At 43.8% G+C, this 27438-nt stretch overlaps 3 protein-coding genes across 4 annotated transcripts; 1 reads left to right on the top strand and 2 right to left on the bottom strand.

Moving 5' to 3' along the window:
• Positions 1–3389: 3389 nt before the first annotated feature.
• On the bottom strand, positions 3390–18864 carry gmeb1 (glucocorticoid modulatory element binding protein 1; the record flags this gene model as incomplete). Of its 2 annotated transcripts, none has more annotated exons than XM_080014681.1 (10): positions 18802–18864; positions 17291–17423; positions 15911–15963; positions 15657–15778; positions 14003–14106; positions 10051–10202; positions 8922–9035; positions 5732–5869; positions 5059–5196; positions 3390–4261 (listed from the first exon to the last, which is right to left on the bottom strand). In XM_080014681.1, the coding sequence occupies exons 2-10, from the start codon at positions 17404–17406 to the stop codon at positions 3390–3392; spliced, it is 1809 nt and encodes a 602-aa protein (XP_079870807.1). In that variant the 5' UTR covers positions 17407–17423; positions 18802–18864. The 2 variants fall into 2 exon arrangements, with proteins under 2 accessions (XP_079870807.1, XP_079870808.1); XM_080014682.1 differs by lacking the exon at positions 18802–18864 and adding an exon at positions 18433–18457.
• A 3803-nt stretch (positions 18865–22667) lies between these two features.
• rab42a (RAB42, member RAS oncogene family a) lies at positions 22668–24152 on the bottom strand (the record flags this gene model as incomplete). The annotated part of the gene is made up of 2 exons (XM_080003317.1): positions 22668–23103; positions 23938–24152. The coding sequence occupies 2 exons, from the start codon at positions 24150–24152 to the stop codon at positions 22668–22670; spliced, it is 651 nt and encodes a 216-aa protein (XP_079859443.1).
• A 3-nt stretch (positions 24153–24155) lies between these two features.
• Positions 24156–26624, top strand: LOC307247708 (uncharacterized protein; the record flags this gene model as incomplete). Its single annotated transcript, XM_080023831.1, has 7 exons — positions 24156–24204; positions 24696–24775; positions 25331–25387; positions 25612–25659; positions 25963–26011; positions 26199–26279; positions 26456–26624. The coding sequence occupies 6 exons, from the start codon at positions 24156–24158 to the stop codon at positions 26246–26248; spliced, it is 333 nt and encodes a 110-aa protein (XP_079879957.1). The 3' UTR covers positions 26249–26279; positions 26456–26624.
• Between the last annotated feature and the right edge of the window lie 814 nt (positions 26625–27438).

Raw genomic sequence — 27438 nt, forward strand, 5'->3', positions numbered from 1 at the left:
TGTGACAGACAAGGTGGTGATTCTGGGGGACGCAGCCACAAACTGTACGTAAACATGAACGCCCCCTATCCCTCCAGCGATGAGTGACGGGATTCACGTCCGTCTCCTCGGCCCTCACGCATCTCTCTCTCTCTCTCTCTAAAGAGAACGAGTCAAATAATCAGTTGGAAACCCGTCAGTCAACTCAGACTAGTCGAGCAGTGTGTGTGTGTGTGTATACACCAATCAGCCACGACGTTAAAACCACTGACAGGTGAAGCGAATAACATTGTTCATCTCGTTCCACTGGATATATTAGGGATGCAACTGTACGTTATCGAACCATCCAGTACGCCCCGTACGATTGAGTAGGCACACGCGAACCAGGGTATTATATCACGGTACAAGTTCACCGGACACATTTGCCGCCACCGTCTGCCACCAACCCAACCACCCGATTCAGAGACCCGTTATCAGACAAGGTCCATTCTAAGCCCCCGCCGTTTTAAACACAGCAGTCTTTACTTTCTAAAAGTTTCTTCAGCCCCAACCAAGTATAATTCTTGGGAGAACTTTGTTAGGCCGTCTTCAGTACTGCTTTTTATATTGCCTGGATCTTGGCAGGGCTGACCGTTGGATCAAAATTGCTAATGCGTTGGATAAAATTGGATTAGATAAAACGTGGAAGGGAGTGCTCAGAATAACTAACTGATAGCGAGTGGGCGTTTTTTTTCCCCCCGCATTCGGGATAGTTTGTTCGCCATGTGATGGGCTGAAATCAATCTACAGTCCATAACCACATGTATTTGTATCCAAGGGTGTTTCTTGCAGTTGCAAATTAACTGTACCCTGGGACATGAATTGAAAATAGATCACTTAAAATTACAGCTTCAGAAAACATGTCTCAAGTGTTTTAAATGGGGTGGTAAGATGGGACCAGACAAATTATTGGGGTGGTGCATCCAAAAAGTCTGTACTGTATTGAACTTTAGGTTTCAAAGCTCTATGGTTACTCACATGAGATCAGTCGTGGGCCCCTTCAAAGATTAGGTTTGCCATTTTCCAACCCAGGCCTTGTAAAAATGTTTTTCCCCATTTATCATCCAGTTATCATTTATAACTCTTCATAGCACAACTTTGCAGAATGCTTTACTATTGAAAAGGCTTCTCACTGTGCTTTAATGCAGTCTAATGGGGCATACATTTAAGCCATAAAAAAAAAAGTCAAATCTCCTTTTCGACAATGGGAAACTGATGTTATTGTCAATTCAACTCTCTGTCATTCTTTTCAGCAAGGCTGGAAAAAATGGTTGCAAATCGTAGATGTTATCAAAGTACAAAATAACGAACAAAACAAAAAGCACTTTTGGCTATATCAGCACTAAGAGACTAGAAACGGGAAGTTGCACCGCTTACTTACCCTACTGTGGCCAACTTTGGATGAACTGCGACAAATAAAATGTGATAGTATGTTGTTATTCAAAACACTGTGGTAAAAAAAAAAAAAACACCAAGACGTGCGACGTGCTCCCTGTTTTTGAAAAGTAGATTAATTATGTTTTTTTTTGAAGGCTTACAATTTTGCCCCATTGCATTGCACACAGTGAGAAGCTGCAGCAGAGTGGTAAGCTTCTCAATAGTAGTTCAGTGTTCAGCAAGGTCATACTATAAGGATTGGAACCAAAATTGTAATAAGGTTGAGATATTAAAAACAACCTGACAATTACAAAGTCCAAGATGCTGCTCTCGCGCACATGCACAGACAAATCAGTTCGGCCTTTCCCACCTTTAATTTCGGCCTGAGCCAGAGGTCCATTAAGAAATTTTGGGACTAACTTGGTCATAATATTTAGGTTTGTTTACGAATGTGATTAAATCGGCATCACGGATGGAAGTGTGCCTCAGCAAACAATCTAGTGGTTGAAATCAGCACAGAGCGTGCAGGGAGAATACATAGATGACTGGACGTTGTGAATTATTATTATTATTTTTTTTTTTTTTTAATGTAAGGGAAAATAAATAAGTGGTCCAATCCTCACCAACCACTGTGCAGGTGACGGTGAAACCACGCATATTTTCAAAATGAGACCCCCCCCACATCGAACCCTCCACTGCATTTTTCAAAGCGGCTGGTGAAATTGCTCTTTAAATGTGTCATACATCATACATGAATGTATGAGGTCCTCTCCCAGACACACACAACAACCAACAAGGTCTCATGATCGGTTAGTCCCATGGATGCCGCTCAGCCCTACAGGGAAAAAGCCAGGTGCAAAGTGACCTCCCATGACAGCACGGATTATAAACTGCAGTGCAATAATGCTGATAGAGGGAGACACACAGAGCGTTGCAGTGCAGACGCACCGCTTCTGCCATCTTCCCACAACCAGCAGGAGAGGGACGAGCGCCCCCTGGAGGCCGAATACCAAAACAACAGCAGCACCAAGTCACGCCTTTTAATTTTGAGATATGGAAACACATTACAAAGTCAGTATGCAAATACCCTCATTTGTTAAATGCCAAATTTGAAAATGCATAACAGCTTTTGTCTCAATTGTTAGTCATGAACATACTCATATTATTGTCTTTTTGTGTTCTTTAACTGAAACAGAAATTTGATTTCTTTTTTTTTGGTTAGAAACTAATAAATACACTATATAACACTAGCTTAGAGCCTTGCAAAAATATATACATATTGACTTAATTGAGTCCGGTAGCCTACGAATACAAATCATACAGCGGTCAAGCTATGGAGTTGAAGTGATCACATAAAATGGAAAAATTGAGCAAAACAAACCTTGCCTCGCAAACGGAGCTTGTTAAATCACTTCCAAGAAATCTTGAAAATACACGAGCGGGCTGTGCCATCTTCTGGTGAACAGTCACGTCTCTCTGAATGTCATCTTATTGTGTTCTGAAGCTAGGCTCGGGGGGGGGGTGGATAAACTCGACTGGGAGTAAGCAGAGTGGGAACCGCGTCAAGAATGAAGAAAAAAATGAAACGCTTGATAAAAACATAAGAAAAAATATATCTGTATTGCGCGGACTCAAAACAAGGCCCCAAAAAAGGCAGTGCAATTATAATCCTATAAGATAGAGCGACTGCGGAGCTCCTGGTTCTGGGTTGAACTATGAAGGGTTTCCTTTGTCATAGAGCAGCTAGCAAGATGTGTTTTACACATGAACTACCAAGCACTATCTAAGCTCATCTGCGGTGGAACCTGTGGAGTGACAGGGTGTAAAACGAAGGAGAAAATAAATGTGTACTTGAATTCTTGGTCTTGGGCCAAGGCAGTTATTGGTGTGTTTGTGTGCCATCTTGTGATTGCTGTTTTTTAGTCTACACATGCTCGACACACGAGTCCGTCCCTGCTGTTGCGGATTAAAAAGGGAGATGGAGAGATTCCGTCTCATTTGTTGTTGTTTTCTTCCTGAGTGTTGCTCTCGATCACCACTATGTGCAGCTGTCCGTTGGCGTCCAGGCGGAGCCCTTGCACGCCGTCAGTCTTCACCTGCTGGGTGTGGCCCTGCACCTGCACCTCCACCTCCTCCTCCTCCTCCTCCTCGTCCTCCTCCCCCCCCCCGCCACCCTGCCCCGCGTCCACCGCCACCTCCATGGCACCCTGGACCTCGCTGCCCAGCTGCAGCTCCACCACTCCCAGCCCCGGCTGCTCAGCGGGGGCTGGGTTGATCTCGATGACCGTGTGCTCCTGCTCGGCCTCGGCCTCGCCCCCACCGCCCCGCAACAGTGCCTGCCGCACCAGCACGGCTCCCTCAACCACCTGGCCCTCCATGGGCACAACCTCCGCTCCCCCTCCGGCGGGCTGCGTCAGCTGCAGGAGCTCCACGGGGCCCATCATCGTCCCCATTTGGGCAGCACCGTCCGGGCCAGTGATGCCGGTGCCCATCAGGGTGAGGCCCGAGGACGGGTGAAGTGTGAAGGCGTCCGACTTGCCGTCGCCGCCGGCCACCATGTAGCGCGTGAAGACCTGCGAGCCGGCGGGCAGCAGAGTGAGCGTGTTGGGTGACTGTGCCACGGTGAAGGGCTGCCCTGCCGATAGGATGGGGGAGAGGAGGGTGAAGTGGTGCGGCTGCAGGCCGGCGGGCGGGGAGGCCAGCAGGGTGGGCGTGCCGCTGGTGGAGGAGGACAAGGAGGGCCTCTGTAGGCGCGGCCTCTTGCTCGGTCGCTTGGTGGGGGTCTTGACCTTGGCGGGCGGCGGGCTGGAGAGCAGCGCACGCACCTGCTGCTGCTTCCGCTGCTCCTCTAGCTGCTGCTCCAGATCTGGAACACAAAATCCGATGTCAAAATATTAATAATGCTTTAATTTAATGTAAACCAGTTTTTTTTGTTTTTTTTCAACAAATTACTAATTAAATAAAGCCATTATAATATGTTAATATTTTATTTTAACACTCTACAAAATCGTATTTAACATATTTCTTATATAATAATAAATCATTTCATGACGTATACAATTGAATATAACCACTTGAATAATTACTACTAGAACTGGTCGATATGGAACAAATTATTGTGACATACTGTATATCACATGGAATTTCACAATGTTTTAACTTTTTAATTTTGATCATTAAATAGTGCAACACTATATAACAGTATCTTGATTTTCCAATGAGATAGGGGTTCATCGTCAGACCGTGGCACAAATTTTTTACGGTACAAAAACATGACCATGTGCATCGCAGAGCTGAAAAATGAAATTAACGACAGTGAGAAGATTTAAAAGATTTTTTTGTCAGCAGGTTAAAATATATAATGCTTTTTGCAATTATTTTATGTAGACAAGTCAGGTGCATTTATTTAAGAAAGAGTGTGTGGTTTATAAGAGTAATGTTTGCACTTCAAACTATAAGAAAGGGAAACTAATAGAAGAAACTCAACTTGAAATGGTAATTGTTTTTGCAAATTGAATACCAAATGGCTAAAGAAGGAATCTATAGGGAATCTTTGTCAAAAAAGATGATATATTTATCAAACCTGTGAGCAGAGTGTATTACACCCCTGTCACAACACGGAAAGGCCAAAGGCCGTTTAAGGATAATGGACGTTCTACTCACTGGTCAGGGTGCTGAGGACCTGCTCCTGGCTGGGGTCCGTTTGGTGCCGCTTCCGCTCCAGAATCTTCTTGACCAAGTCGAGCAGCCCGAACACCTGGGCCAGGTTACTGAGCACCGCCACCTCTACCAGACAGGAATCTGGGATCAGCGTGGCAATCAATCACACAGTCACACAATCGAAAAAAACATAAAAACCGCAATGGTGCCCATCAGACGGGCAGATGATCACACAAGGCATCCGATCCGTCATTCAGCCAGCACAACCAACCAATCAACCAATCAATCAGGCACCGGCACATCCTATTTAAGACCTTTCTAATGCAGGTTTTAACTCAATGAAAGACCAGCATTGTAGTGGATCCTTGATCTGTTGAATATCTGCTATATCAAAGGCAAGAATTTCCATGAATCAGAGTTCTGAATGTCCCTATTAAGAATGAATTCTATGCTCTAATTTATGCTAATTTATGTTTTCATCTAAAGTGAACAATTTAACAGCCCTAAGAAAAAAAAATCAAATTTCTGACTCTTTGATGCAATTAAAAGACGCTCACTTGTGCTGAATTGGTTCTTTGAATATTTTTTTCAGACGCTGTAATGACCCGCAGGCACCCTGTCAATCAGAACACTCATCCGCAGTCCCCCAGCCTTGGTAGCCGGTGGCTTTACGCACCAGCATCCTGCATGGGGGTCTGCTCCCCTCCGCGGTGCACCCCGTTGAGAAGCTCCAGCAGCTCGGTGGTGATGTTGGTCACCACCTCCCCCATCAGGCCCACGTCAGCAATGCCCTTCCAGAAGCTCAAAGTCTCCTCTGGAACCAGAAAGAGGGGGAAAGAACAAAAAAAAAGCGTCCGTATAGACAGATTTTGTTGTCGGTGTGTGTAAAAGGTGCTAACTGAGTGTTGAAACAGTGGAGTAGACTTTGGTGCAACTTCCTGTTTCTAGTCTCTTCACGTTAGCGCAGAGGTAGCGAAAGGAGGTCGTTTTCAACCCACAAGATGTTGGTTTCCATCATTTATTATTGGCTATAGCCACACGTCATTCATTTATTTTTTAACATAGTTTGAATAACAGTAAAATTACATTTTATGTAAAACTACTCTTTGCAATTACTACTACATGCAAAGTGAAGCGTCGGCTGCCAGTATGAAGTGGCGCAACATACTTTTTCCTAGTCTCTTTACTTTCACATGGATGTAAAGAAAAGAGCTGATTTGTGGAAGTGTAAACGAGTCAATAAAACCCTGCGACCATTTTAGACTAGACTATATTGGACTATATTATGAGCTTCCCTTTTTTGAAGAGGAGATATTTTAAGGCTTAGCATTTTCCCCTTTGCACTGAATTTAATAGTTAGTGCTATGTTATGGATGATGGAACCAACATTTTACAAGGGCCTAGGTTGAAAAATAGCTGTCAAGTCCAGGCAAAGGTGGAGGTGGTGCATGTGAGCATTTCAAGTAGGATGAGGGAGAGAGGTGTGGGGAGGACTCAGCACGCTCATGAAAGATGTTGGCAGCGTGTGACACTGCCGCTGTGACATAAAATAAAGCTTGATGTATAAGTGTCTGAGCTGAGCCATATTTTCTGAGACGCAGGGCTTTGCAGGCAACGCGACAGGACCACAGGGGCAACGGTGATGTCATTTTTAGTCCAGGCGGGCATATTTGCTCAGACGACTATGAAATAGGATTCACATTAACACGACAAGCCTGTTTAAAGATATTGCCTATTCAATTACAATGAAATACCTTTGGTAGAATGGGGTTTTTAAGGTTATCTCTTACACTAAAATAATAATAGTCAATTATATTCATATTTAAATAATTGTAATCAAGGAATTTCAAGGTTATTTTACTTCTCACCATTGTAACATAGTAAGGACTTGCCTCAAATTTAACTTCCTGCTTTCCCCTCCAAAATCCAAATTACAGTTAGAAATTGAATGTCATGCGTACGCAACACCATGGCAACCGGTGATAAACAAAGCAGATGCTCACAAATGCGTGGTTACCGGCTAGCTATAAATAAAGTACTCTCTCAATAGACTTTAATTCATGGCGAGTGGGTTAACAGCACTTTACCTTTTAAATAAGAGCTTGACATTTTCAACTTCCTAAACATTAAAAAACATCCTTCCTCAATGTAAATGAACAAAAAACGAACCACAGAAAAACAACAATCAAAATTGCAATAAATTATATAAATATACACACATATACACTCACCGGCCACTTTATTAGGTACACCTTGCTAGTACCGGGTTGTAGCCCTTTTGCCTTCAGAACGGCCGTAACTCTTTGTGGCATAGATTCAACAAGGTGTTGGAAACATTCCTCAGAGATTTTGGTCCATATTGACATGATAGCCTCGCGCAGTTGCTGCAGATTTGTCGGCTGCACATCCATGATGCCAATCTCCCGTTCCACCACATCCCAAAGGTGCTCTATTGGATTGAGATCTGGTGACTGTGGAGGCCATTGGAGTACAGTGAACTCATTGTCATGTTCAAAAAAACAGTTTGAGATGATTTGAGCTTTGTGATAAGGTGCATTATCCTGCTGGAAGTAGCCATCAGAAGATGGGTGCACTGTGCTCATAAAGGGATGGACATGGTCAGCAACAATACTCAGGTATGCTATAGCGTTTAAACCATGCTCAGTTGGTATGAAGGGGCCCAAAGTGTGCCAAGAAAATATCACCATTACCAGTACACCACCACCACCAGCCTGAACAATGGATACAAGGCAGGATGGATCCATGCTTTCATGTGGTTTACACCAAATTCTGACCCTACCATCTGAATGGCGCAGCTGAAATCGAGACTCATCAGACCAGGCAACGTTTTTCCAATCTTCTATTGTCCATTTTTGGTAAGCCTGTGTGAATTGTAGCCTTAGTTTCCTGTTCTTAGCTGACAGGAGTGGCACCCGGTGTGCTCTTCTGCTGCTGTAGCCCATCTGCTTCAAGGTTCATGGTATTCTGCATACCTTGGTTGTAACGAGTCGTTATTTGAGTTACTGTTGCCTTTCTATCGTCTCGAACCAGTCTGCCCATTCTCCTCTGACCTCTGACCTCAACAAGGCATTTTCCTCCACACAACTGCCGCTCACTGGATATTTCCCCTTTTTCGGACAATTCTCTGTAAACCCTAGAGATGGTTGTGCGTGAAAATCTCAGTAGGTCAGCAGTTTCAGAAATACTCAGACCAGCCCATATGGTACCAACAACCACGCCACGTTCAAAGTCACTTAAATCCCCTTTCCTCCCCATTCTGATGCTCGCTTTGAACTTCAGCAGGTCATCCTCACCATGTCTACATGTCTAAATGCAATGAGTTGCTGCCATGTAATTGGCTGATTATCCTTTTATGTTAACAAGTAATTGAACATGTGTACCTAATAAAGTGGCCAGTGAGGGTGTGTGTGTGTTTGTGTGTGTGTATACACACACACACACACACACACACACACACACACACACACACACACACACACACACACACACACACACACACACACACACACACACACACACACACACACACACAATATTAATAGTTTGATATGGCTCTTGGTATTGAATTTCTGTATTTGTAAATATTTGCTAATAAGTAATCTGTACAAGTTTAGAAGTCTGTAGCAGTCTGTATTTGAGTGATTGGAAATACAAGCTACTTTTGTGTAACAGTGCTTTTGCGGGATTGATCAAACGTGGTAGTGACTGAATTGGCAGTGACATTATATAACGTTCAGTGGCATTCAATACCAAGGTGTGATACCCGAGTAGTTCACCTCTTCAGCCTCGTTGGCCAAATATAAAAGCTAAAAGTTTATATAGAGTGAGAGAGGGCTGTCTCTCACCTGAGATCTCGCTGCTGTCCTTCCTGTCTCCCGACTCAGACGGCGCTGAGTTCAAGTCCACCGCCCCGGTCAGAACCTCCGACTGGTCCTGCCCGTTGTCCAGGACGACCTGCGCTGCGGTTCACACACAACCAGACCATGGGATTACAGACACCGGCCGGTGGGAAAGATATGGGGGCACACTTTTCCAGCCCTCCGGGCTCAGCTTCACCATTTCATTAGTTATTGTGCTGTGTTCCTTGTGAACTCAGAGGCTCGTTATAAGAAATTGCACTTAGTCCATGGGGCGTTCCAGTGGTAACTTTGTAACACCCAGTAGTAACATGGTGGCTAGTCTGGTACTTTCTGAGCACCAAAAGCTCCGGAGCTATTTTTAGACACTGTGATGATGAAAAAAAGAGCCTTGTCACACGGAATTAGCGGGCCGTGAGGAATATCCACCTGATTCTATCCAACCCAGACAGAAATGCAGGCTGCAGATATTCTTTACCAAGGTTAACTTTAACTTGTATGTTTTCTGAGGTGTTTGGTGTGGGTATACACCTACACTTCTTACACAATTTGTGCTTTTTGTAAGACCCGTCCCTGAAGCTGTTCTCCATCCATTTCATTTTTCCCCATTTCATTATAAAATAGATCTCTTATGGCAGGTTTTTGTTATTATGGCAACAAAATGCATGGCAAAAAAAAACAAGAAAAAAAAGTAGAAAAAAAAAAACGGAATTATCTGCCAAGGTGGCGTTTATTTAATAAAGATACAAAATAGTTTAAAAAAAGGTTGACAAAACATCTTCTAATAATGAAACATGTCTTCAAAAAAAGACACCCAGACAGAGATCTCAAAGCTATCTGAAGAATCTTACACAAACAATAACACACAATCTCTTGTTTATTTTCAAAGGAAGATACAAAGAGAACTTAAAGATAAGGATATTTCCTTAAATTGATAAATTATTCTCCCTGGTTTTGCTCCACACCTCAGGGCAACACTGCGTCAGATTTCATTTTGTACACTACTATAAATCAAAATATCTTACTTGCTAAACTCCATATTCACGCACAGGAAGTGCTTGGGAAAATCAACATCAACGTACATCTGGGAAGCCTCGGCAAGGAGGGGGTCTCTCACCGTGGGAGGAGGTAGGAGTTGTGAGGACGCCACTGCCGTCTGGGGGGAAGCGCGTGTTGTTGATCAGCAGGTCGAACTTAGTGCTGCGGCACGTGTTGGTGCATAGTGTGCTGTGCTCGTAGAAGTCCAGCTGACCTATGTCCATCATTTTCCTGGAGAGGGGAGTGGGAAAACACAGGTTCACACAGACAATTTCAAATTTGAAGGCCTTTCAATTACTTATTTTGCGTGTCCAGAAGGCATTTCCATTACATGGGAAGAAAATAATCTATGCAAAAATAGGTTCACATGTTTATGAGATTCAATCTGTTCTTCGGGTTCAACTACCATTCTGTTCGGTGATGCAAATATTTCACTTCATTATATGTACAAACACCAATTCCAATGAAGTTGGGACGTTGTGTAAAATGTAAATAAAAACAGAATACAATGATTTGCAAATTCCTTTCAACCTATATTCAATTGAATACACTACAAAGACAAGATATTTAATGTTCAAACTGATAAACTTTTGTTTTTTTTGCAAATTTTCACTCATTTTGAATTTGATGCCTGCAACACATTCCAAAAAAGCTGGGACAGGGGCATGTTTACCACTGTTTATCACCTTTCCTTTTAAAAACACTCAATAAGCGTTTGGGAACTGAGGATACTAATTGTTGAAGCTTTGTAGGTGGAATTCTTTCCCATTCTTGCTTGATGAACGACTTCAGTTGCTCAACAGTCCGGGGTCTCCGTTGCCGTGTTTTGCGCTTCATAATGCGCCACGCATTTTCAGTGGGAGACAGGTTTGGACTGCAGGCAGGCCAGTCCAGTACCCGCATTCTTTTACTACGAAGCCACGCTGCTGTAACACATGCAGAATGTGTCTTGGCATTGTCTTGCTGAAATAAGCAGGGACGTCCCTGAAAAAGAGGTTGCTTGGATGGCAGCATACAGTATGTTTCTCCAAAACCTGTATGTACCTTTCAGCATTAGTGCTGCCTTCACAGATGTGCAAGTTACCCATGCCATGGGCACTAACACACCCCCATACCATCACAGATGCTGGCTTTTGAACTTTGCGCTGATAACAATCTGGATGGTCCTTTTCCTCTTTGGCCCGGAGGACACGACGCCCATGATTTCCAAAAACTATTTGAATTGGGGACTCGTCAGACCACAGCACACTTTTCCACTTTGCGTCAGTGCGTCTCAGATGAGCTCTGGCCCAGAGAAGCCGGCGGCGTTTCTGGGTGTTTTCTTTCGCTTTGCATGGTCGAGTTTTAACTTGTACTTGTAGATGTAGCGACGAACTACGTTAACCGACAATGGTTTTCCGAAGTGTTGCTGAGCCCACGTGGTAATATCCTTTACAGAATGATGTTGGTTTTTAATGCAGTGAAGCCTGAGGGATCGAAGGTCACGGGCATTCAATGTTGGTTTTCGGCCTTGCCGCTTACGTGCAGAGATTTCTCCAGATTCTCTGTATCTTTTGTTGATATTACTGTAGATGATGAAATCCCTAAACTCTTTGCAATTGTACGCTGAGAAACATTGTTCTTAAACTGTTGGACTATTTGCTCATGTAGTCGTTCACATAGTGATGAACCTCGTCCCATCCTTGCTTGTGAACGACTGAGCCTATCGGGGATGCTCCTTTTATACCCAATCATGACACCCACCTATTTCCAATTAACCTGTTCACCTGTGGAACGTTCCAAACAGGTGTTTTTTGAGCATTCCTCAACTTTCCCAGTCTTTTGTTGCCCCTGTCCCAGCTTTTTGGGAACGTGTTGCAGGCATCAAATTCAAAATGAGTGAATATTTGCAAAAAAACAATAAAGTTTATCAGTTTGAACATTAAATATCTTGTCTTTGTAGTGTATTCAGTTGAATATAGGTTGAAAAGGATTTGCAAATCATTGTATTCTGTTTTTATTTGCCTTTTACACAACGTCCCAACTTCATTGGAATTGGGGTTTGTACACAGTGTAAAAAACAATGCGCTTTTGTGACCGTCTGTATGCCGGGGACCATCAATCCTGTACAAGGCAAGGGTGCAAGGCTTTACCAAATAGAAAAATCTATTCTACAGTTCATATCCATGTCACATTAGACAAAAAAATGAAAATGATTCTCAAATCTCACCAAATTAGCAAACCAGAGATAGCATCTCTGAGCAACAGGATGATGGTGGATGTTTAAGGCATTTTTGTGTCCTTCTAGTACCGGTATTTACTTTTTTTGTTGTAGTAGCACCACATACATTTAAAAAATGAAAAAAAAGTTTTATTTAAGTCCTTTTAAATTCTAGTTATTATTTAAGTACTCTACTTATTATATGTATTATATTTTTGAATAATTACCTATGTCGCTTCTTACATATTATGTGGATTATCTTTACAAGCATGTCTCTTATCTCAGATGTCTCTACGTGTGCATTCTCTTGGATTCTTAGTGAATCCGAGGCCGTAACCCTGGGAGAGATGTGTTCAGAGACAAAACGAGGAGCATATGTATGAGTTTCAGTGTATATTTGTTTGTTTTGTTATTTGTTTAACTACTTAACAGGAAGTAGGCCAAAGAAGAAAATGTATCTGGCAATTGGGCAAGACTTCAATATGGAGTGCATCATCCCTTTAAAAACTATTTTTATTATTATTTTAAATAAATCCCAGGAATTATTCCTCAAATTTTCCAAAGCTAGCTGAAAAAATAAAATAAAAGTCTTCATTCAAAACTTAACATCCTTATTTATTGTGTCAGGCGCTAATCAACAAAAAACAAAGACGTGCTCCAATAAAAACTTAGGCTGCATCCATGCATTGGAAACAGCACTGTCTAAAATCCATTCCAACCTAAAGACACGGACTGTGACTCACATTCCCTTGGGACAACAGGCACTTTGAAGATTATAGGCCTTGTCATTATTCCGGTTCACGTATTTACAAGTACACATGAAGAACTGGCAGCAGACATAGTCAAAATGCAATTCTATATCCCGAAGCCGAACAACTTGTTTACATATCTGGCAGGGATTTAAGTGTAAGGGCAACTTTGTCTGCAGCAGCAATTGCATGTGGAGGACTTGCCCACACAAACACATACATTATATATTATTGAGCAGGAGCTTAGAGGCATTCCACCATGTGAGCAGCATAAGACCACAGTCAAGTAAGATTAGTCCAAGACTATTCTCAATGTTTATTATCCACTGTTCTATTCTAACTTTTACGGCCAGTTAAAAAACACAAAAGCTTTCTAAAGTGAAATAAATACACAAATACAATCACAGAATGACCATTGTCTTGTTATAGAAAATGTGCCTTTTGTGTATGTAAATTATTGAAAATGCCGAATGGGACACTGGAGATTTTGTGCGCGGGCCTTGGAGCAGCAGCAGCCAGGCATCCCTAAAGCTCATTCTGAACAAAAATTGCAAAACTGGCCGCCAGGGAAGAATGGAAATCGGTTGCAGAGAAGGAAATTCCTCTCTAATAGAGAAACCAGTTCCACACAAACACACAAATGTGGTCATTATTAAACTTGGGAGAAAAGTAGCCATTTTGCCACTGCTAATGGCCAATGGATGAGCTCTTATCCCAACTGTGCTAACACTATGCAACATTCCTTCAACAGATTGCTTTTCTTCAGTTTTGCCATCATGAGGAAGGAAAAGGATGCAGTTCTTTTTGGAAGAAACATGGGCTGCGACAAGCTCCAATTATTTTGCTGAATCGCACCCGCTGCCGCGTGATAAACATCTACAAGAGTTGAGGGAGAAATTATTTGCTTTGTGTTGTTGTCCATGTGGCCTAATGACCCTTTCCACATGAGAACTGGTACTAGGTTTTGCATCAGAAGTGATGGAATGACGTCTTCTCTGTAAAGGCTTGACTCTTGTAAGTATGAATGGCATTACAGAGTCTGCTCATTTTGGGATGCTCATGGGACTCTCTGTTCTCCTCACCTTAGCATCACGCCGCCCATCCGGATTGCCCTCTTCCAGTCCTTCAAGGTGGCTTTCCCAGACATGTGGACAAACTCCTTTGGGCTTATCAGCTGGTCTTCATACTGAAAGGGAGGGGAAACCAAGTGTCATAAGTATGGCAAACGAGACAAGATCTTTACCAGTGAGCTATATAGCTATGACAGGGTTCATACAGGTGAAATCGAAGAATGTTCTAGTACTTTCGGTGTTAATGTGCATGCCCACAAAATCATAAGCTCCTGATAACCCTTGGGAGTATTCCCGAAAGCTCGCTAGGCATGAGGCCCATGATGGCGTCGCATGCAATAGCGACAACATGCTGTTGGAGCTGAACAGTTCCTGTAACGCCGCTTGCGAAGTCATTTTGACTAATTGAAGCCGGGATACGGGGCTGGATTTATGTTCTAGTTCTCGTTTATAATGGAAGACAGGCAGTGCAGAGTGATGCAGGATAAATACTGCCGCTGTTTTTATCAATCTTTCAAAGGCCTTCGAGGCCTACGGTTGGCCACCTTATCCTGAAGCGACGGCTGCTCAATATTGGGTTGTCTGAGCAAACTGCTGCTATCTTGGCCATGGCTACCTCAAAAAAGAGACTTGTAATCTCAATGGGACTTACCTGGCTAAATAAAGGTTTATTAATAATAATAAAATAACATGATGTTTATACCACATCCACATTGCAGGGATTACTGAGGGGACAATATGCGTTATTTAAACATTATTGAAATTATTACTTATTATTTACCTTATTACTAAAATAACGCAATAACCTGGCTATAAATAAATCCAGGGAAGCAGCCGGAATATCGATTGCCATACACATAAACATGAAATGTATAGTGGTGCAATAATTGCATTTCCATTTAAACTCATCTTTCGAAATGATGTGCATGTTCAATTTATACAAAATGTATCAAGTTTTTAAATTAACTGATACAAACTACACCAAGTTACATTTGGTTACTAAAAAGTACTTCATATTTTTTAATCCTGATCTTTTCTTTTTGCAAATATAAGTGTTTGCTGTGGTGAAGCAATACATGGGGCATTACGTAGTTCCGCAGCTCTGACCAGAGTGCTATTTTCTCCAAACAAAGCAAATAAGAACTCTAGATGTATTTCATTTACTCCGTTTCCTGCTGCTGCTTCACTATGGGGCAGATCGCTCCTGAAAAGATTCCCGCTTGTGTTCTCTGTTCTGTTTCGCACAGATCACGAGCCGGTGGTTGGGAAACTGCACTAGAGGACATTCTGCCGGTGATGGTTGGTTTTATTTCCCACTTTTATCACCACATCAGTGAAATTAATGGATGTTCTAGTCAAAGCGCACACTCCCTTGTACACACAGTGGAACGCTGGTGGAAAGGGGGACGAGCCAACTCCAACTGCCAATGTGCTTTACTGGTTAATTATTTCCCATGTTTAATTTTTGAGGCAGACCATTAAATTAGCAAATTAAAACAGGGGGTTCATTGTCCAGCGCAAGCTATGGAATGGAATTTGACGTCATTATGGGCACCCGATACCAATATTGGATCGGACCGGTCCCATCTCTACTTGAAATGGGTCCTAGACCTTAAACAAACAAAAAAATCATGCACATGTGAAACTTGCTTGGAAGTTTACAGACCTTGACGCATTTTACGTTAATTCCTGGACACACAAACTTCTTCACCAGCAATACGGCTTTGCTCTCGCCGCACGTTATGGGATAGCCAAACTCCACCTCTTCTCCTTCGATTGCAGTGTGCTCTAGAGAGGAAATAAAGACACAAACACACATGTACACAGGAAGAAAATAAACGGAAAGCTAAAATGGCCGATGGCGATAAAAAAAAAAAAGGCATCACGCTTCGTCACGGACAGTGAAGCGTATTTTCTTACCGTGATGGGCTTCAACGGCCATAACAGCTGTGTCCGTTTCCCCTGACTCATCTCTGGAAAATAAAATCACACACTTTGATAATTGCCAACAGTTAAAGGACACCTGTTATCGAATGTGATATTCTAACCATGCTTTGATGCACTGCATATAATCTCCAAATGGCACATTATTGGAGGGGAAGAGATGACTCATGGGTTTTGATTGATGGATCAAGTCAAAATGCAACGGTATCAGTCAATCTTTTCAAAGTTCAGATCGCAATGGATACTGTTAGCAGCAAACAAACTGCGGTTGAAACGTTCTCAGAAATAGCTCCAAAAATGTAATTTAACCATAATTGTACAGAGAACTGAGACTTGTGTGTCTGGTAGATACCAATACCACAGATACCGATAGCATGCTCAATACCTAAACAAAAATTGATCTGACTTAGGTCCATTAAGTTCCTGTTTCATGCCTCATTTGTGGAACTCAGAGTCAGTTTCCCATTGAATCTAATTGTGTACAAAGCAAGATTCAAGCTTTCAAGAAGGTTTATTTGTCACATACATATACATACTTTCATATATGCAGTGAAATGTCTTTACAACGCACCCGGAGATTATGCACAATAGTTACTAAACCGAACATAATAGCTAACCTAATGCCTACATAACTAATTAACTGAAACTAACTGATTCCTCAAACTTTATGCAGTTATTGAATAGAATAATATAAATAAAATTAAATAAAAATAAAATAAGACTCAAAAAGATAATACAAAAAGGGGGTACAAAATAGAAGGAAATAGAGTTATGTATATGGGACAGGCCATTTATATATACAGATATATACAGATATATAGAGCAGTGAACAAATGAGCGGACAGGGTCTTCAAAATCAATGATCTCGCCAATCAGTGACCCCCGGCCTTATTAAAGTGATGTCTTTACACGTTACACTGAAAAACTAAATGGCAATGACAAATTGCGCAATTTATAGGGTTTTATTGACTTTTGCACTCACACAAATCATCTTTTTTGGCTATATCTGCAGTAATGTAAGAGACTAGAAACTGGAAGTAGTGCCGCTTCATACTGGCAACCAACAGTAGCCAACGTTGAACGTAATTTTTTACATAAAACAAAATATTATTGTTAATCAAACTCTGTCAAAAAAAACAAAACATATTCTAAAAAGGTGTGACTATAGCCAATAATAAATTATGGGAACCAACATTTTGTGGGACGAAAAATAGCAAATAGCAGCCTGGGTTGCAGAATAGAGAACATACACCAAATAATTTTATTGAGGTACAGCCTGAGGTTTACACCCCTGCAGGTTCCAAACAGGAATCTGTTGAAACCAAAGGCCCGTGGCCCTTAAATTCCATTACCTACCCTGGTGTGATGGGCTGGAGCTGGAGGATGACCTGGGTCTTACCAGGGTCACCTTCATCCGCCTTAACCATCACCACCTCCCTCATGGACACGGTGACCTCGCCAGGAGTCGCCATCTCACCCTCACGGTACACTGGGGAGAAGGCAGCTGCTGTGATTGATTGATTGATAGATGGATGCAAAGCCTGATCGACAGCTAGATACTGTCTTAATCCCCAATACATCCCCATCCACACACTCATCATAAATGTATTTTATTCATAAATGTAAAGATAAATTAAATAAATGAAACAATAGCAATTTACAAATCAAAAAAAAAAAAAGCTAAAGAAAAATTGCCAATATGCAATGACCCCAAAAACAATAATAAACCTCTCACTGTCGAAAAAAAAGGGAAATTGTGCAAGTTTGCCTACAGATAGGTAAGCACTTTATTGATCACAAAGGAGAAATTCAACTAAACGTCTGCAAGCACATCAACAGTAACAAACAAACAAACATCTCAACAACAGGAATCTCGAAACGCAAACCGATCAGCCTCTAAATGCACACCATTCCGCCTAAAATGTGAGGATATCTCGAAAAGACAGTATGCAGTTTTGCTTTGTAAAATGTACTTCAAGTCATGTTGCATCTCGTCGGTTAACAGCTGTGTGCAGCCTCCTGCTATTGGAAATGCTCCACATCTGTAGTACGCGGTGAGTGGCCGCTCATACAGAAACGCAACACGCAAAATAAGTTGACGTTCATGTAAACTACTCCGCGCGTTCCCTTCGTCTCCTGCCCTAATCTGTTGTGTTACGGCGGATTAGTAACGACTGGGACGTGGATTAAAAAATAATAATAATAATGTTAACTACGGTTGGCGGCGGAAGCTGGGGTGATCTTATCTAAATACATTATTTAAAAAATAAAAAATAAAAATTTAAAAGACTAATTCATACTTTGGAAAGTGTTCCGTCGAAACCGCGCACTCAACTACACTCGTGAGGTGGCGGACAGCCTCTCGGCGCCCGGATCGCCCCGGCGCGACGGCAGCCATTACGAGGGGAGGGCGTAGCGTGTGTGTGTGTGTGTGTGTGTGTGTGTGTGTGTGTGTGTGTGTGTGTGGGTGCGGAGCGTCCTCCTAGAATGAAACACACCGGCTCCTTCCCGCCAGCGCCACGCTTCGCGTTTACCGCGTGACGGTTACGTGCCACTTTGCGTCCCCCCCTCCCCCACCTCCACCCCCCCCCCCTCCGTGCCCTGCGCTCACACTCTCCGCTCCCCCTCGAAATGACGTCTCCCCGTGCGGCAGCACGTACAGCGAAAACAACGGCGCGGCGACGCCGTGGCCCCGCCATTCCGAGCTGACGTTCCGTCCTCCCCCCTCGGAAAAAAAAAAAAAAAAAAACGCACGCACGCACACGCATAACACGGGCCCCGAGCCTCGACGCGCCGCGGAAACGACTCGTTATTAGTAAATCGACGTCATACGCAGCGACGTGGGGCCTCCGTTCGGCTTTTCTTACCGTTTTTTTTACGCGGCGAAAGACATCTTACATTGTGGGGAGCTGCGGAGCATGCGCACTTCGCCGCGGTGCCGACTTCCTGCTCCGCGGCGCTCGCTGCTTTTCAGGCTCCGGCGAGAGGAGAGAGGAGAGAGGAGGAGGGGGGGACACACACACACAAAAAAAGGCGACTGCATCGAGCCCGGCGGAGCCCGCGGGGGGCTGGAGTCAACGCGCGTTTACGTGCCATCTTGTTGCGTTTGGGACTAAATACTCCACCGCTGTCTTGCCGCCCTCCGCTGCCGCCGCGTAGACCCGCCGCGCACCGTACATACGGTGCACGCGTCCGTTGGGCTGTACTTTCGTGTCGCTCATAACTTCACGCTCGCCCCGCTCCTCGTCGCTTTGATTGCGCTGTTGTCCGTCGTTACTTCATCTACGAATGTAATGTTGTTGTTGTTTTTTTTGGGGGGGGGGGGGTTTGTTTTTTCAAATCGTTTCACGACACCGTACTTGCACACAAACGACGTGTCTTGGGTCAACGACAAAACGCTTGCACCGCAGCAGTTTCAAAACGCTCGGGAGGGAAGGAAAGAAATCGAGTGTGTCCGGGCGCATTACAGGCTCCGTGCCCCGTCGAGTTGGGATCTCCGCGGAGCCCAAGCGGGTGTCCCGGGCTGGTGTGTGTGTGTGTTTGGTTTGGTTTTTTTTTCACATGGCGGCTGGGGCGTCAGGAGGGTAGACCACTAACAGCCCCGGTTCGTAAAAATTGTGCTTCCGAAATCTCTTGATGACGATTCCGCAAGAAAGGTGGCGTTCACCCCACCCTTCCTGTGCCAGACATGGCAGAAGCCCTTTTTACCGCGCCTCCCGCGGCCCGAAGCTCCATAACGGGGGCACGCGCGTCACGGCCAGGGTTGTGAAATGTGTGTATCGTGTTCTGCGTCCTCTCGCGCATTTGAACATGTACACGGTTGCGGTTTGACTTTGCATGTGCAACGAGCAGGTTAAACGAGCGAGTTAATTCGCTGTGCGGTGTGTATTTCTTTGGAAGTGTTTCTGTGTTTAACAAGCGAAAGGCATGCTGGGTAAAAAGGCGGGCCGATCGGATTTTCCCATCCAAGGCCGCCGAATTATTATTTCGACAGCTGAATTTGGTGTTTCTCGGGGTTTTTTTTTTGTTTGTTTGTTTGTTTGGTTGTTTTTTTTTTGCCCAGCTCGTTCATATATTTAGTAAAACCTGTTGTGTACTTTTTGTCAATCACAAGTAAAAAAAAAAAAACCTTTGCAGTGCTCCGTCCACTGTCAGACGATGGCGCCAACCTTTCACAAAGGGGGAAAAAAAAACAAAAAAACATCTCCACTCCACGTTATGGTTTGGACATAAATTTATTCTTTAAACAATCCACCGATAAAATGACATTAAAAAGCGGAATGTTGCGCATGTTATAGAAAATAAATGACATTTGTTCGATAAATGTGTGAGGTGTGCCACGACGAATGAGAAGGTGTGCAGACCACCCAGCAGATGTACAGTACATGTCGGTTTGACTGGATGTAGAGCACGTCAGTGCAGGATCTAGATCTCGACAGAGGTCAGGTTATGCTCATCGCTCTCGCTGATTTAAAGCAGATTGATCTATGTTGATTCCGCAACAGAGTTTTCATTTTGGGTTTACAGTTACTTTTACACAATGAAATATCTTACGGTTATGATGAATTTAGCTCACCTTTTTAAGCCACATTATACACCGAGGCAGTTCAGATCCAGGACAAAATAATGACATTGAAACAAGAAACCTTCATGTAGAGGGTAAAGAAAAACAGGACAGGGCTTGAATAATGTTGAGTAATATTTAAACATGACTAATATTAATATTTAAATATCCCTCAACAAATGTAATATTTAAAAAAAAGCCACACAATACACATTACGTTAGTCAGGTCAATTTACGAGAAAAATGGATTACAGCTAACAGACAAACAGCATCGCATCCTATAGGGGCACAACTCCAACTGGAAAGCAAAGGGCTGATTGTCTTACAAATGAGCAGGTGAAATCAACTGACTCATGTTGTATCCAAACCCTGTTGCGGCAGCCGGTGGATTGTGTCTGACTTTGGAAAAATAAATAATAAATCAGGATTCAAAATCAAAGCGGCGTTTCAATTCGTGTAAAAAATAGGCTAGAGATCAAATCTATAAAATCAAACAAATGCTTTGGAAGCTTTGTGACGTTTGTACAAACCAGTTCAACGATACATTCCTCTCATGATACCGGGCAGCAGATCACTTCATCTACATATTCTATAAGCCATGTAGCCTTTCTGGAAATCTGGAAACCATTCAAACTTAAATAAATAAATAAACACGGAATAGATCATTTGAGGTGAGACATGAGCTTTGGAAAGCGTGTTATGATTAAAGTGATTGTGGAATGTAGAAACTTTGTCCCGCCGTGAACATTGACTTTGCTGAGATGCTGGTGAACAGAACATGATTGGTAACACACGTCGAGGTGAGGTTCTAATTAAGCTTTTCACCGGCCAATATACCAGGTCAAATTGCTTGTATATGCAAATCAACTTTGCAAGCAAATCTTCTGATCTTTCGGATCCTATCTGAGCCGACTGTCCAGCTGTCTGGCTTCTGGACATCAAGGCTGCTAATGCATCGGGTTACCACTGAGTTACCCTTAATTCTCTAGTTTACGGTTAAACTGACGGATAAAAATATGTTGTCGCATTGCTAAGTTTGTTCATCTGTACCAAAATAGTACATCGAATCCAATGTTAGTTGAATTAAATCCACTATAGTATGATATGCACCGTGAGGATTAAGTAGATGTTACTCCCTGCATTAGATACATTGCAGCTTCATGGAATGAAAGCTGAATGTCATGTCCACAATAAGCTGCACCTATCTCTACGATGACTAGCAGCCTCATGAATAAACTTGTACACATGCTATTTGAATCACTGCGGGGGTCGTTTAGATGCAGGCCTGGTAGCCGAGAAAATAATTATCTTTTATTTTCGCATATCAGATCACCTATTCCTGTGCAGATGAGACATCAGAAGGGAAGATACAAATACCAGGCTGCGACTTACTAGCTTAATTACAACCATCTACCTCTAGATATACACTCCGAATAGAAATAATAGATATATCTATCTTACAAAACATTACTCATCTATTCACAAAATGATCCAAAAGGTTCAGTCATTTTGGCATAAGTGCACATAACAATTACAGAAGCAAGGAGAACCATGTCGAGTTCATATCATGGTGACGCGTAGTGAGTGAAGTGCACTGTGTATCGTGTGTGCACGCTTATATTTCTGAAACCTTTCAGGCTGGTTTGAATAGTTTGAGCTATTATATATACATTATGTACAGCCAGAAAAGACAGCAGGCAGACACATTGTACAAATGCAACTTGATGTGTGGAAACCAACAACGGTGCACAGTGAAATGTAGGCATGATGCCATACCATAGTCCCCTTAGTAGTACAATTGCCCCGCCTGTATGAAAACCAGCCCAAGCCCCATGCTTGTGCCCTTTCAGAACTTATGTCTTACTTAATTAAGTTTCACCCAGGAGAGAAAGGCTTCATCATGGACACATCGAGCATCTAGCTTAAGCGAGCCCCAACATCACAAAACCTTCACAGTCGTTTGTGGGACAGACACAGGCAAGCTAGGCCACACACAGCGGTCTCACGGAGCACCAGGCCTGGTTCTGGAGAGCTCTGTGAGACACGGTGAGCTGTTTTTGTGGGATGAGAAACAGACATGAAGATAGAAAGAGAGATGGATGGAAATCAGTGTATGTGTGTGTGTGTGTGTGTGTGTGTGTGTATGCGGGGGGGGGTCGCAGGGTTCAGTCAGCAGTGGCACCCCTTCTCGGCGGTGGCCGCCAACTCCTCCTCCTCGGCGGGGTACAGGACCTTGGCAGTGAGGCCGCTCTTCACGCCGTCCCAGCCGTCCCGGGTGACGATCTCGCCCATCTTCATCAGCTCGTAGATGTCCCGGGTGAGCAGTTCAAAGGCGCGGTCCACGTTGCTGTTGCACTTGGCCGAGGTCTCCACGTAGCGGATTCCCAGCTCGGCCGCCAGCTGCTCGGCCTCGTCCCGCGTCACCTTGCGTTCCTTGTTCAGATCGCTCTTGTGCCCGATCAGGATGTAGACCATGTGATGGGGCAGGATGTGCTCGCTCACCTCCTTGTGCCACTCCTTGACGTGCTCGAAGGTCTTATGATTGGTCAGGTCGAAAACCAGCAGCCCTCCCACTGAGTTGCGGTAGTACGAGGTAGTGATGGACCTGTTGGATAGAAATGTTAAAGGCATGTTAATGGTGGATACAACCGCCGCCATGAAATAGACCTGTAAACTCACAATCCCGTGGTCATTGCAAGGATCTACCACAAATGCCATGTTTTGCTTTAATGGTGCAGAAACTGCAGCACAAACTAATTGTGTTGATTCCTGGTGACACAAGTGCTTCCGAAACTGTTACAGTCGGACCTGTTGGAACAGGGATGAGTGTGGTCGTGCATAAACGACTGCAGGAAGCCTGAGCTTGAAAGGGAAAAGCAGATCTGAGGACAGATCCACATTTCAAGACAAGTAGGAGCTTTTGATGAATGCAACAATGGCAGGCGGGCCATGAAACCAAACTGTCAGTGATTCATTGGATGCTCGGATTAATGCGGATGGTACAAAGCTAAATGAATACATAAGCAACACTGGGGGCCTCTAGACTATTTAGGTCGGCAGGGGGCTTGCCTCTAGGAATCAACCAAAAAAAAAAAAACGAAAAAATGAAGGGAAGGCTGATCATCATCCGTGGGTGAATGTAACGATGAGCCCCAATTTGTTGAGTGACTTCATACTGGAATAGGCCCGGCCTGGCCAGCATCGAGATGTAGGCCTACATATCTTATCCTGACCTCTTTTAGTCTTCCCTCACTGTTTAATGAGCACCCGGTTGTTTTTTTTCATGAATTTGACCTCATTTGAAAAATCACACAGTACGGCCAATAGATCGCTCCATAATTCATCGACTAGAATCGTCGGCGAACAACGACCGTCGTCGTAGGGATGCATTGACGTGTACCAGAATAGTATGGTATGTGTTCTGCATTGCGTTTCTCACCTGAACCGTTCCTGGCCGGCCGTGTCCCAGAGCTGCAGCTTGATTTTCACCCCCGGCTCGATGTCTAGCGAGCGGGCATAAAAATCGACCCCGACCGTCGGGTCCGCCACATCGCTGTATATCCCGTCCGTGAAGCGCTTCAGCAGGGACGACTTCCCCACGGTTGAATCGCCCAGCAGGATGATCCTAAACTGATACTGCCACAAAATATCCATGGCATGACGAGGACATCCACCGCCGTGTGGGAAACAAAGCCCTGCATGCGCGGTGTTTACACACTGCGAGCGCTTCGCGGACTGGAGCCCGAGCTCCGGTGACTGGGCGCTGCAGTCATGTGACGGCTTTACCTACGGTCCACAAGTGACCCTCAAACTATAAAAGCGGCTTGTTGTTGCACAGGAGGGGAAGGGAGATAAGCCATGTTGGTATTTTCAGCTGTGCGATAGAACATCAACTATTTACCAACGACCTCACCGCAAACAAAGCGTGTTACTGTCCATGGTTCTGAAACCGACTTAGTACTAAATATAATTTGGATAAACAGCACTTTATTTCTAAGGCCCTTCTTTTTCCCCAATCCTTACATCGCTTTCATTTTCTCTCCCTACAAATGCTTTTTTTTTTTTTTTTCCTGGACTATTTCTTTGACCGACCCTTGCCCCGAGTCCGCGGAGACTACATTTCCCGTCGTGCAGTTTCCCACGTGTCCACATAACGGACCAATCGGCAGTCTGCTTGGAAGCGCAGGCCTATATAAGCCGCCGCGACGCCATTCTTCCGCCTCTCCAACGTCTCCTCCTCCCGGCGCGTCGAGCGGAGCTCAGCGAAAGAGCCGTCGGTAAGGCCTTTTAACCCGGAGTGTGTTTGTTTTAACGCTGTCTTCAACATTATGTTGTATTTATGTTGTACTCTCAACATATTGCTCCTTATTTCCGAGAGCGAGATGTCGCTTGGTGACTCACGGGCTGGTAGTTTTGGTCCAGCACGTGGCTCGGCCTCCACTGATAAGAGACCTTTAAAATGGTTGGCCCATCGCATGCCTGTATTGATATAATTTACTTTCGACTCTTACTTGATTCTCAAAAGCGGATGTGTCCCTGCATGTTTTTTTTTTTTTTTTGAAGGCCTTTTCCGAAACTTTAAATCGTTGCCAACGAACGTTGCTCGACGCGAGGCACCTATCGAAGCCACCCGTGCTCGTTGTAGCACTGGGCGGTCAACAGGCTGCCCAGACCAACACTTCCACCGACGGTCGCTGGTCAGTTCGCAAATAACTGTCCTCAGCAACATTAAGGGGAAGGATATCAAGCCGAAATGACGCGTTTTAAGAAGTTTCCGTGTATTATTTTTTGTTCCCAAAGGGCTCGGTCATTTATGTCCAATCTCTGTGCAGGTGTTTGCGTTTCTAATCGCCGCCGGGTCATGGCTTCCAACAGAAAGTTGTGCACAGGTAAGCCCCCCCCCCCCCTTGTCCAATAACAAACTATGGTTGACTCAACCTGGCTGGGATGACAAACTTGCCCTCACTGAAAGCTCAGTCTTGATGTGACACTTAAGTACTCGTATTATGTTCACTGAGCCACTCGACTTCAAATGTTCCTACGTGTAAAGTAACAGATACACGTGTCTGTATATTGAGATTGGAAAAGTGACATTAAAATCTATCCCCTACAGGTGATATGTGTGCAACGGTGGACCAACGTGGAAGGAGGTTGTATGAAGGCAAGTAGGAACTAAATAGTATGAACATTATTTTCCTCGCGTGTCATAGATGTTGCAAGTTGCTTTCGGAAACATTATTTTGGCAACATGAAACTTTCCCAGGCTCCTACTGAAGCACCTCCATGCTTTTCTAGCATTTGGTGCTCAACAGGATGCCAAGAGTGAACACTCTCAGACTGTCGCTGTCCACTTAATCATGCAGGCTACAGCAAACGTTTTGGGAAGAACATTCAAGCGTGTATGCAAATTGTCCATGACTTCTGCCTTTAGTATCTTGACGCTTACGTTTGGCTTGTTCCACAGGTGGCTGATGTGGCAGTAGCAACCCCGACCATCAAATGGCAGGACTCCTGTAAGCAGCCTTTGTCCACTATTTCCCATCCAACTACTCTGGCTGTGATGACACACTTGCCCTCACTGAGAGCTTAAGCTCTATTATGAATCATATGTACTCGTTATTTACTGAGCCATATCTGTTTAAATGGCAGATTTCTTATCACCTACAAGTCCATGAGCATTATTTTGAATTTATTTCACAGGTGACAGGGTCATGACTGTACGAATGCCGCCCTTGCATGCAAGGGTGTAGACTCCATGGGATGCTCTTCTGACTATTCCAGGTATGTGAACTAGTGTCTCCTTTATTTGAGGCTGCTCTTCTGATCTATGATGACTTTTAACAAATGGTGACTGTTGAATGAAGCTTGCGGATATGGGACTGAGATTGGGTGTCTCTGACTAAGTGGAGGAAAAGAATCTCAAATCTCGCTAACTGCATTAATTTTTTTATAAATAGGTCAAGTTTTTTTTGGTGCTGAGGAAATGCCTTGTGGTGACCACATGGCTGTACCCAATTGGCCCTGACTTCTGGGATGTGCTGCATGGTTTGTATGCTCAATGAGACTTAAATATTCCAAATGTCTGTGTTGTTCATACTTGTTCTTGGGAATGAAATAAAATTATTAAAAAAAAAAAACAGACTTGTTTATTACACAAAATCTTGAGCCACTGTCAATGCCTTATAACAATAAATAGACATTAATTTAGGTACTGGTGTGAGCACTAGTCTTGGTTCAAAATGTTGACTTATCAATCTGACATGTCTTACAGCATGGTGCTGAAGCATCCTGCTTTGAATTAAGGTGTGGACAATTACAGCCATGAAACACCACTGCTCTGTAATGTTAGCCTAATTTTAAGAGGTGTATAGGTAAGGTTAAGAAAGTGAAACCCATATACAGTACTAGCTTCATTACACATATTTCAAGCCTTTCTTGGAATTTTGATTGTGGCTATAGAACGGTGGCGCATTGCACTGCTGCCTCACAGCAAGAAGGTCCTGGGTTCGATTCCCACCTGGGGAGCTGTTGGCACGTGCTCTAGCGGGTTATCGCCCAAATAGGAGCCTTTCTGTGTGGAGTTTGCATGTTCTCCCCGTGTTCACATGGGGTTTCCTCCACCTCACGTCAGTAAGGACTCCCACCAAACACATGCACCCATCATCGTCTGACCAGCGATGGACACTTGTTACCAGGTCCCCGGACGCGTCCACGTATGCTGCCCACTGCTCCTGGCTGTGCCCCCGGAGGAAGGACAAGCCAGGATGGGTCAAAAGCAGAGGATCCATTTCACCGGCCACCATCAAAACGTGTGTGCAAGCATGTGTGTTGTGACAAAGACTTTCTTTCTTAGAAACCCAAAATTACAACATAAAATCAAAAGGATATTTTAAACATGTCAGGCTTCTAAAGTGTTCATTTCTATGCACTCAATACTTGG

This window comes from Zeus faber (assembly GCF_960531495.2).
Source record: "Zeus faber genome assembly, chromosome: 1".
Lineage (NCBI taxonomy): Eukaryota > Metazoa > Chordata > Actinopteri > Zeiformes > Zeidae > Zeus > Zeus faber.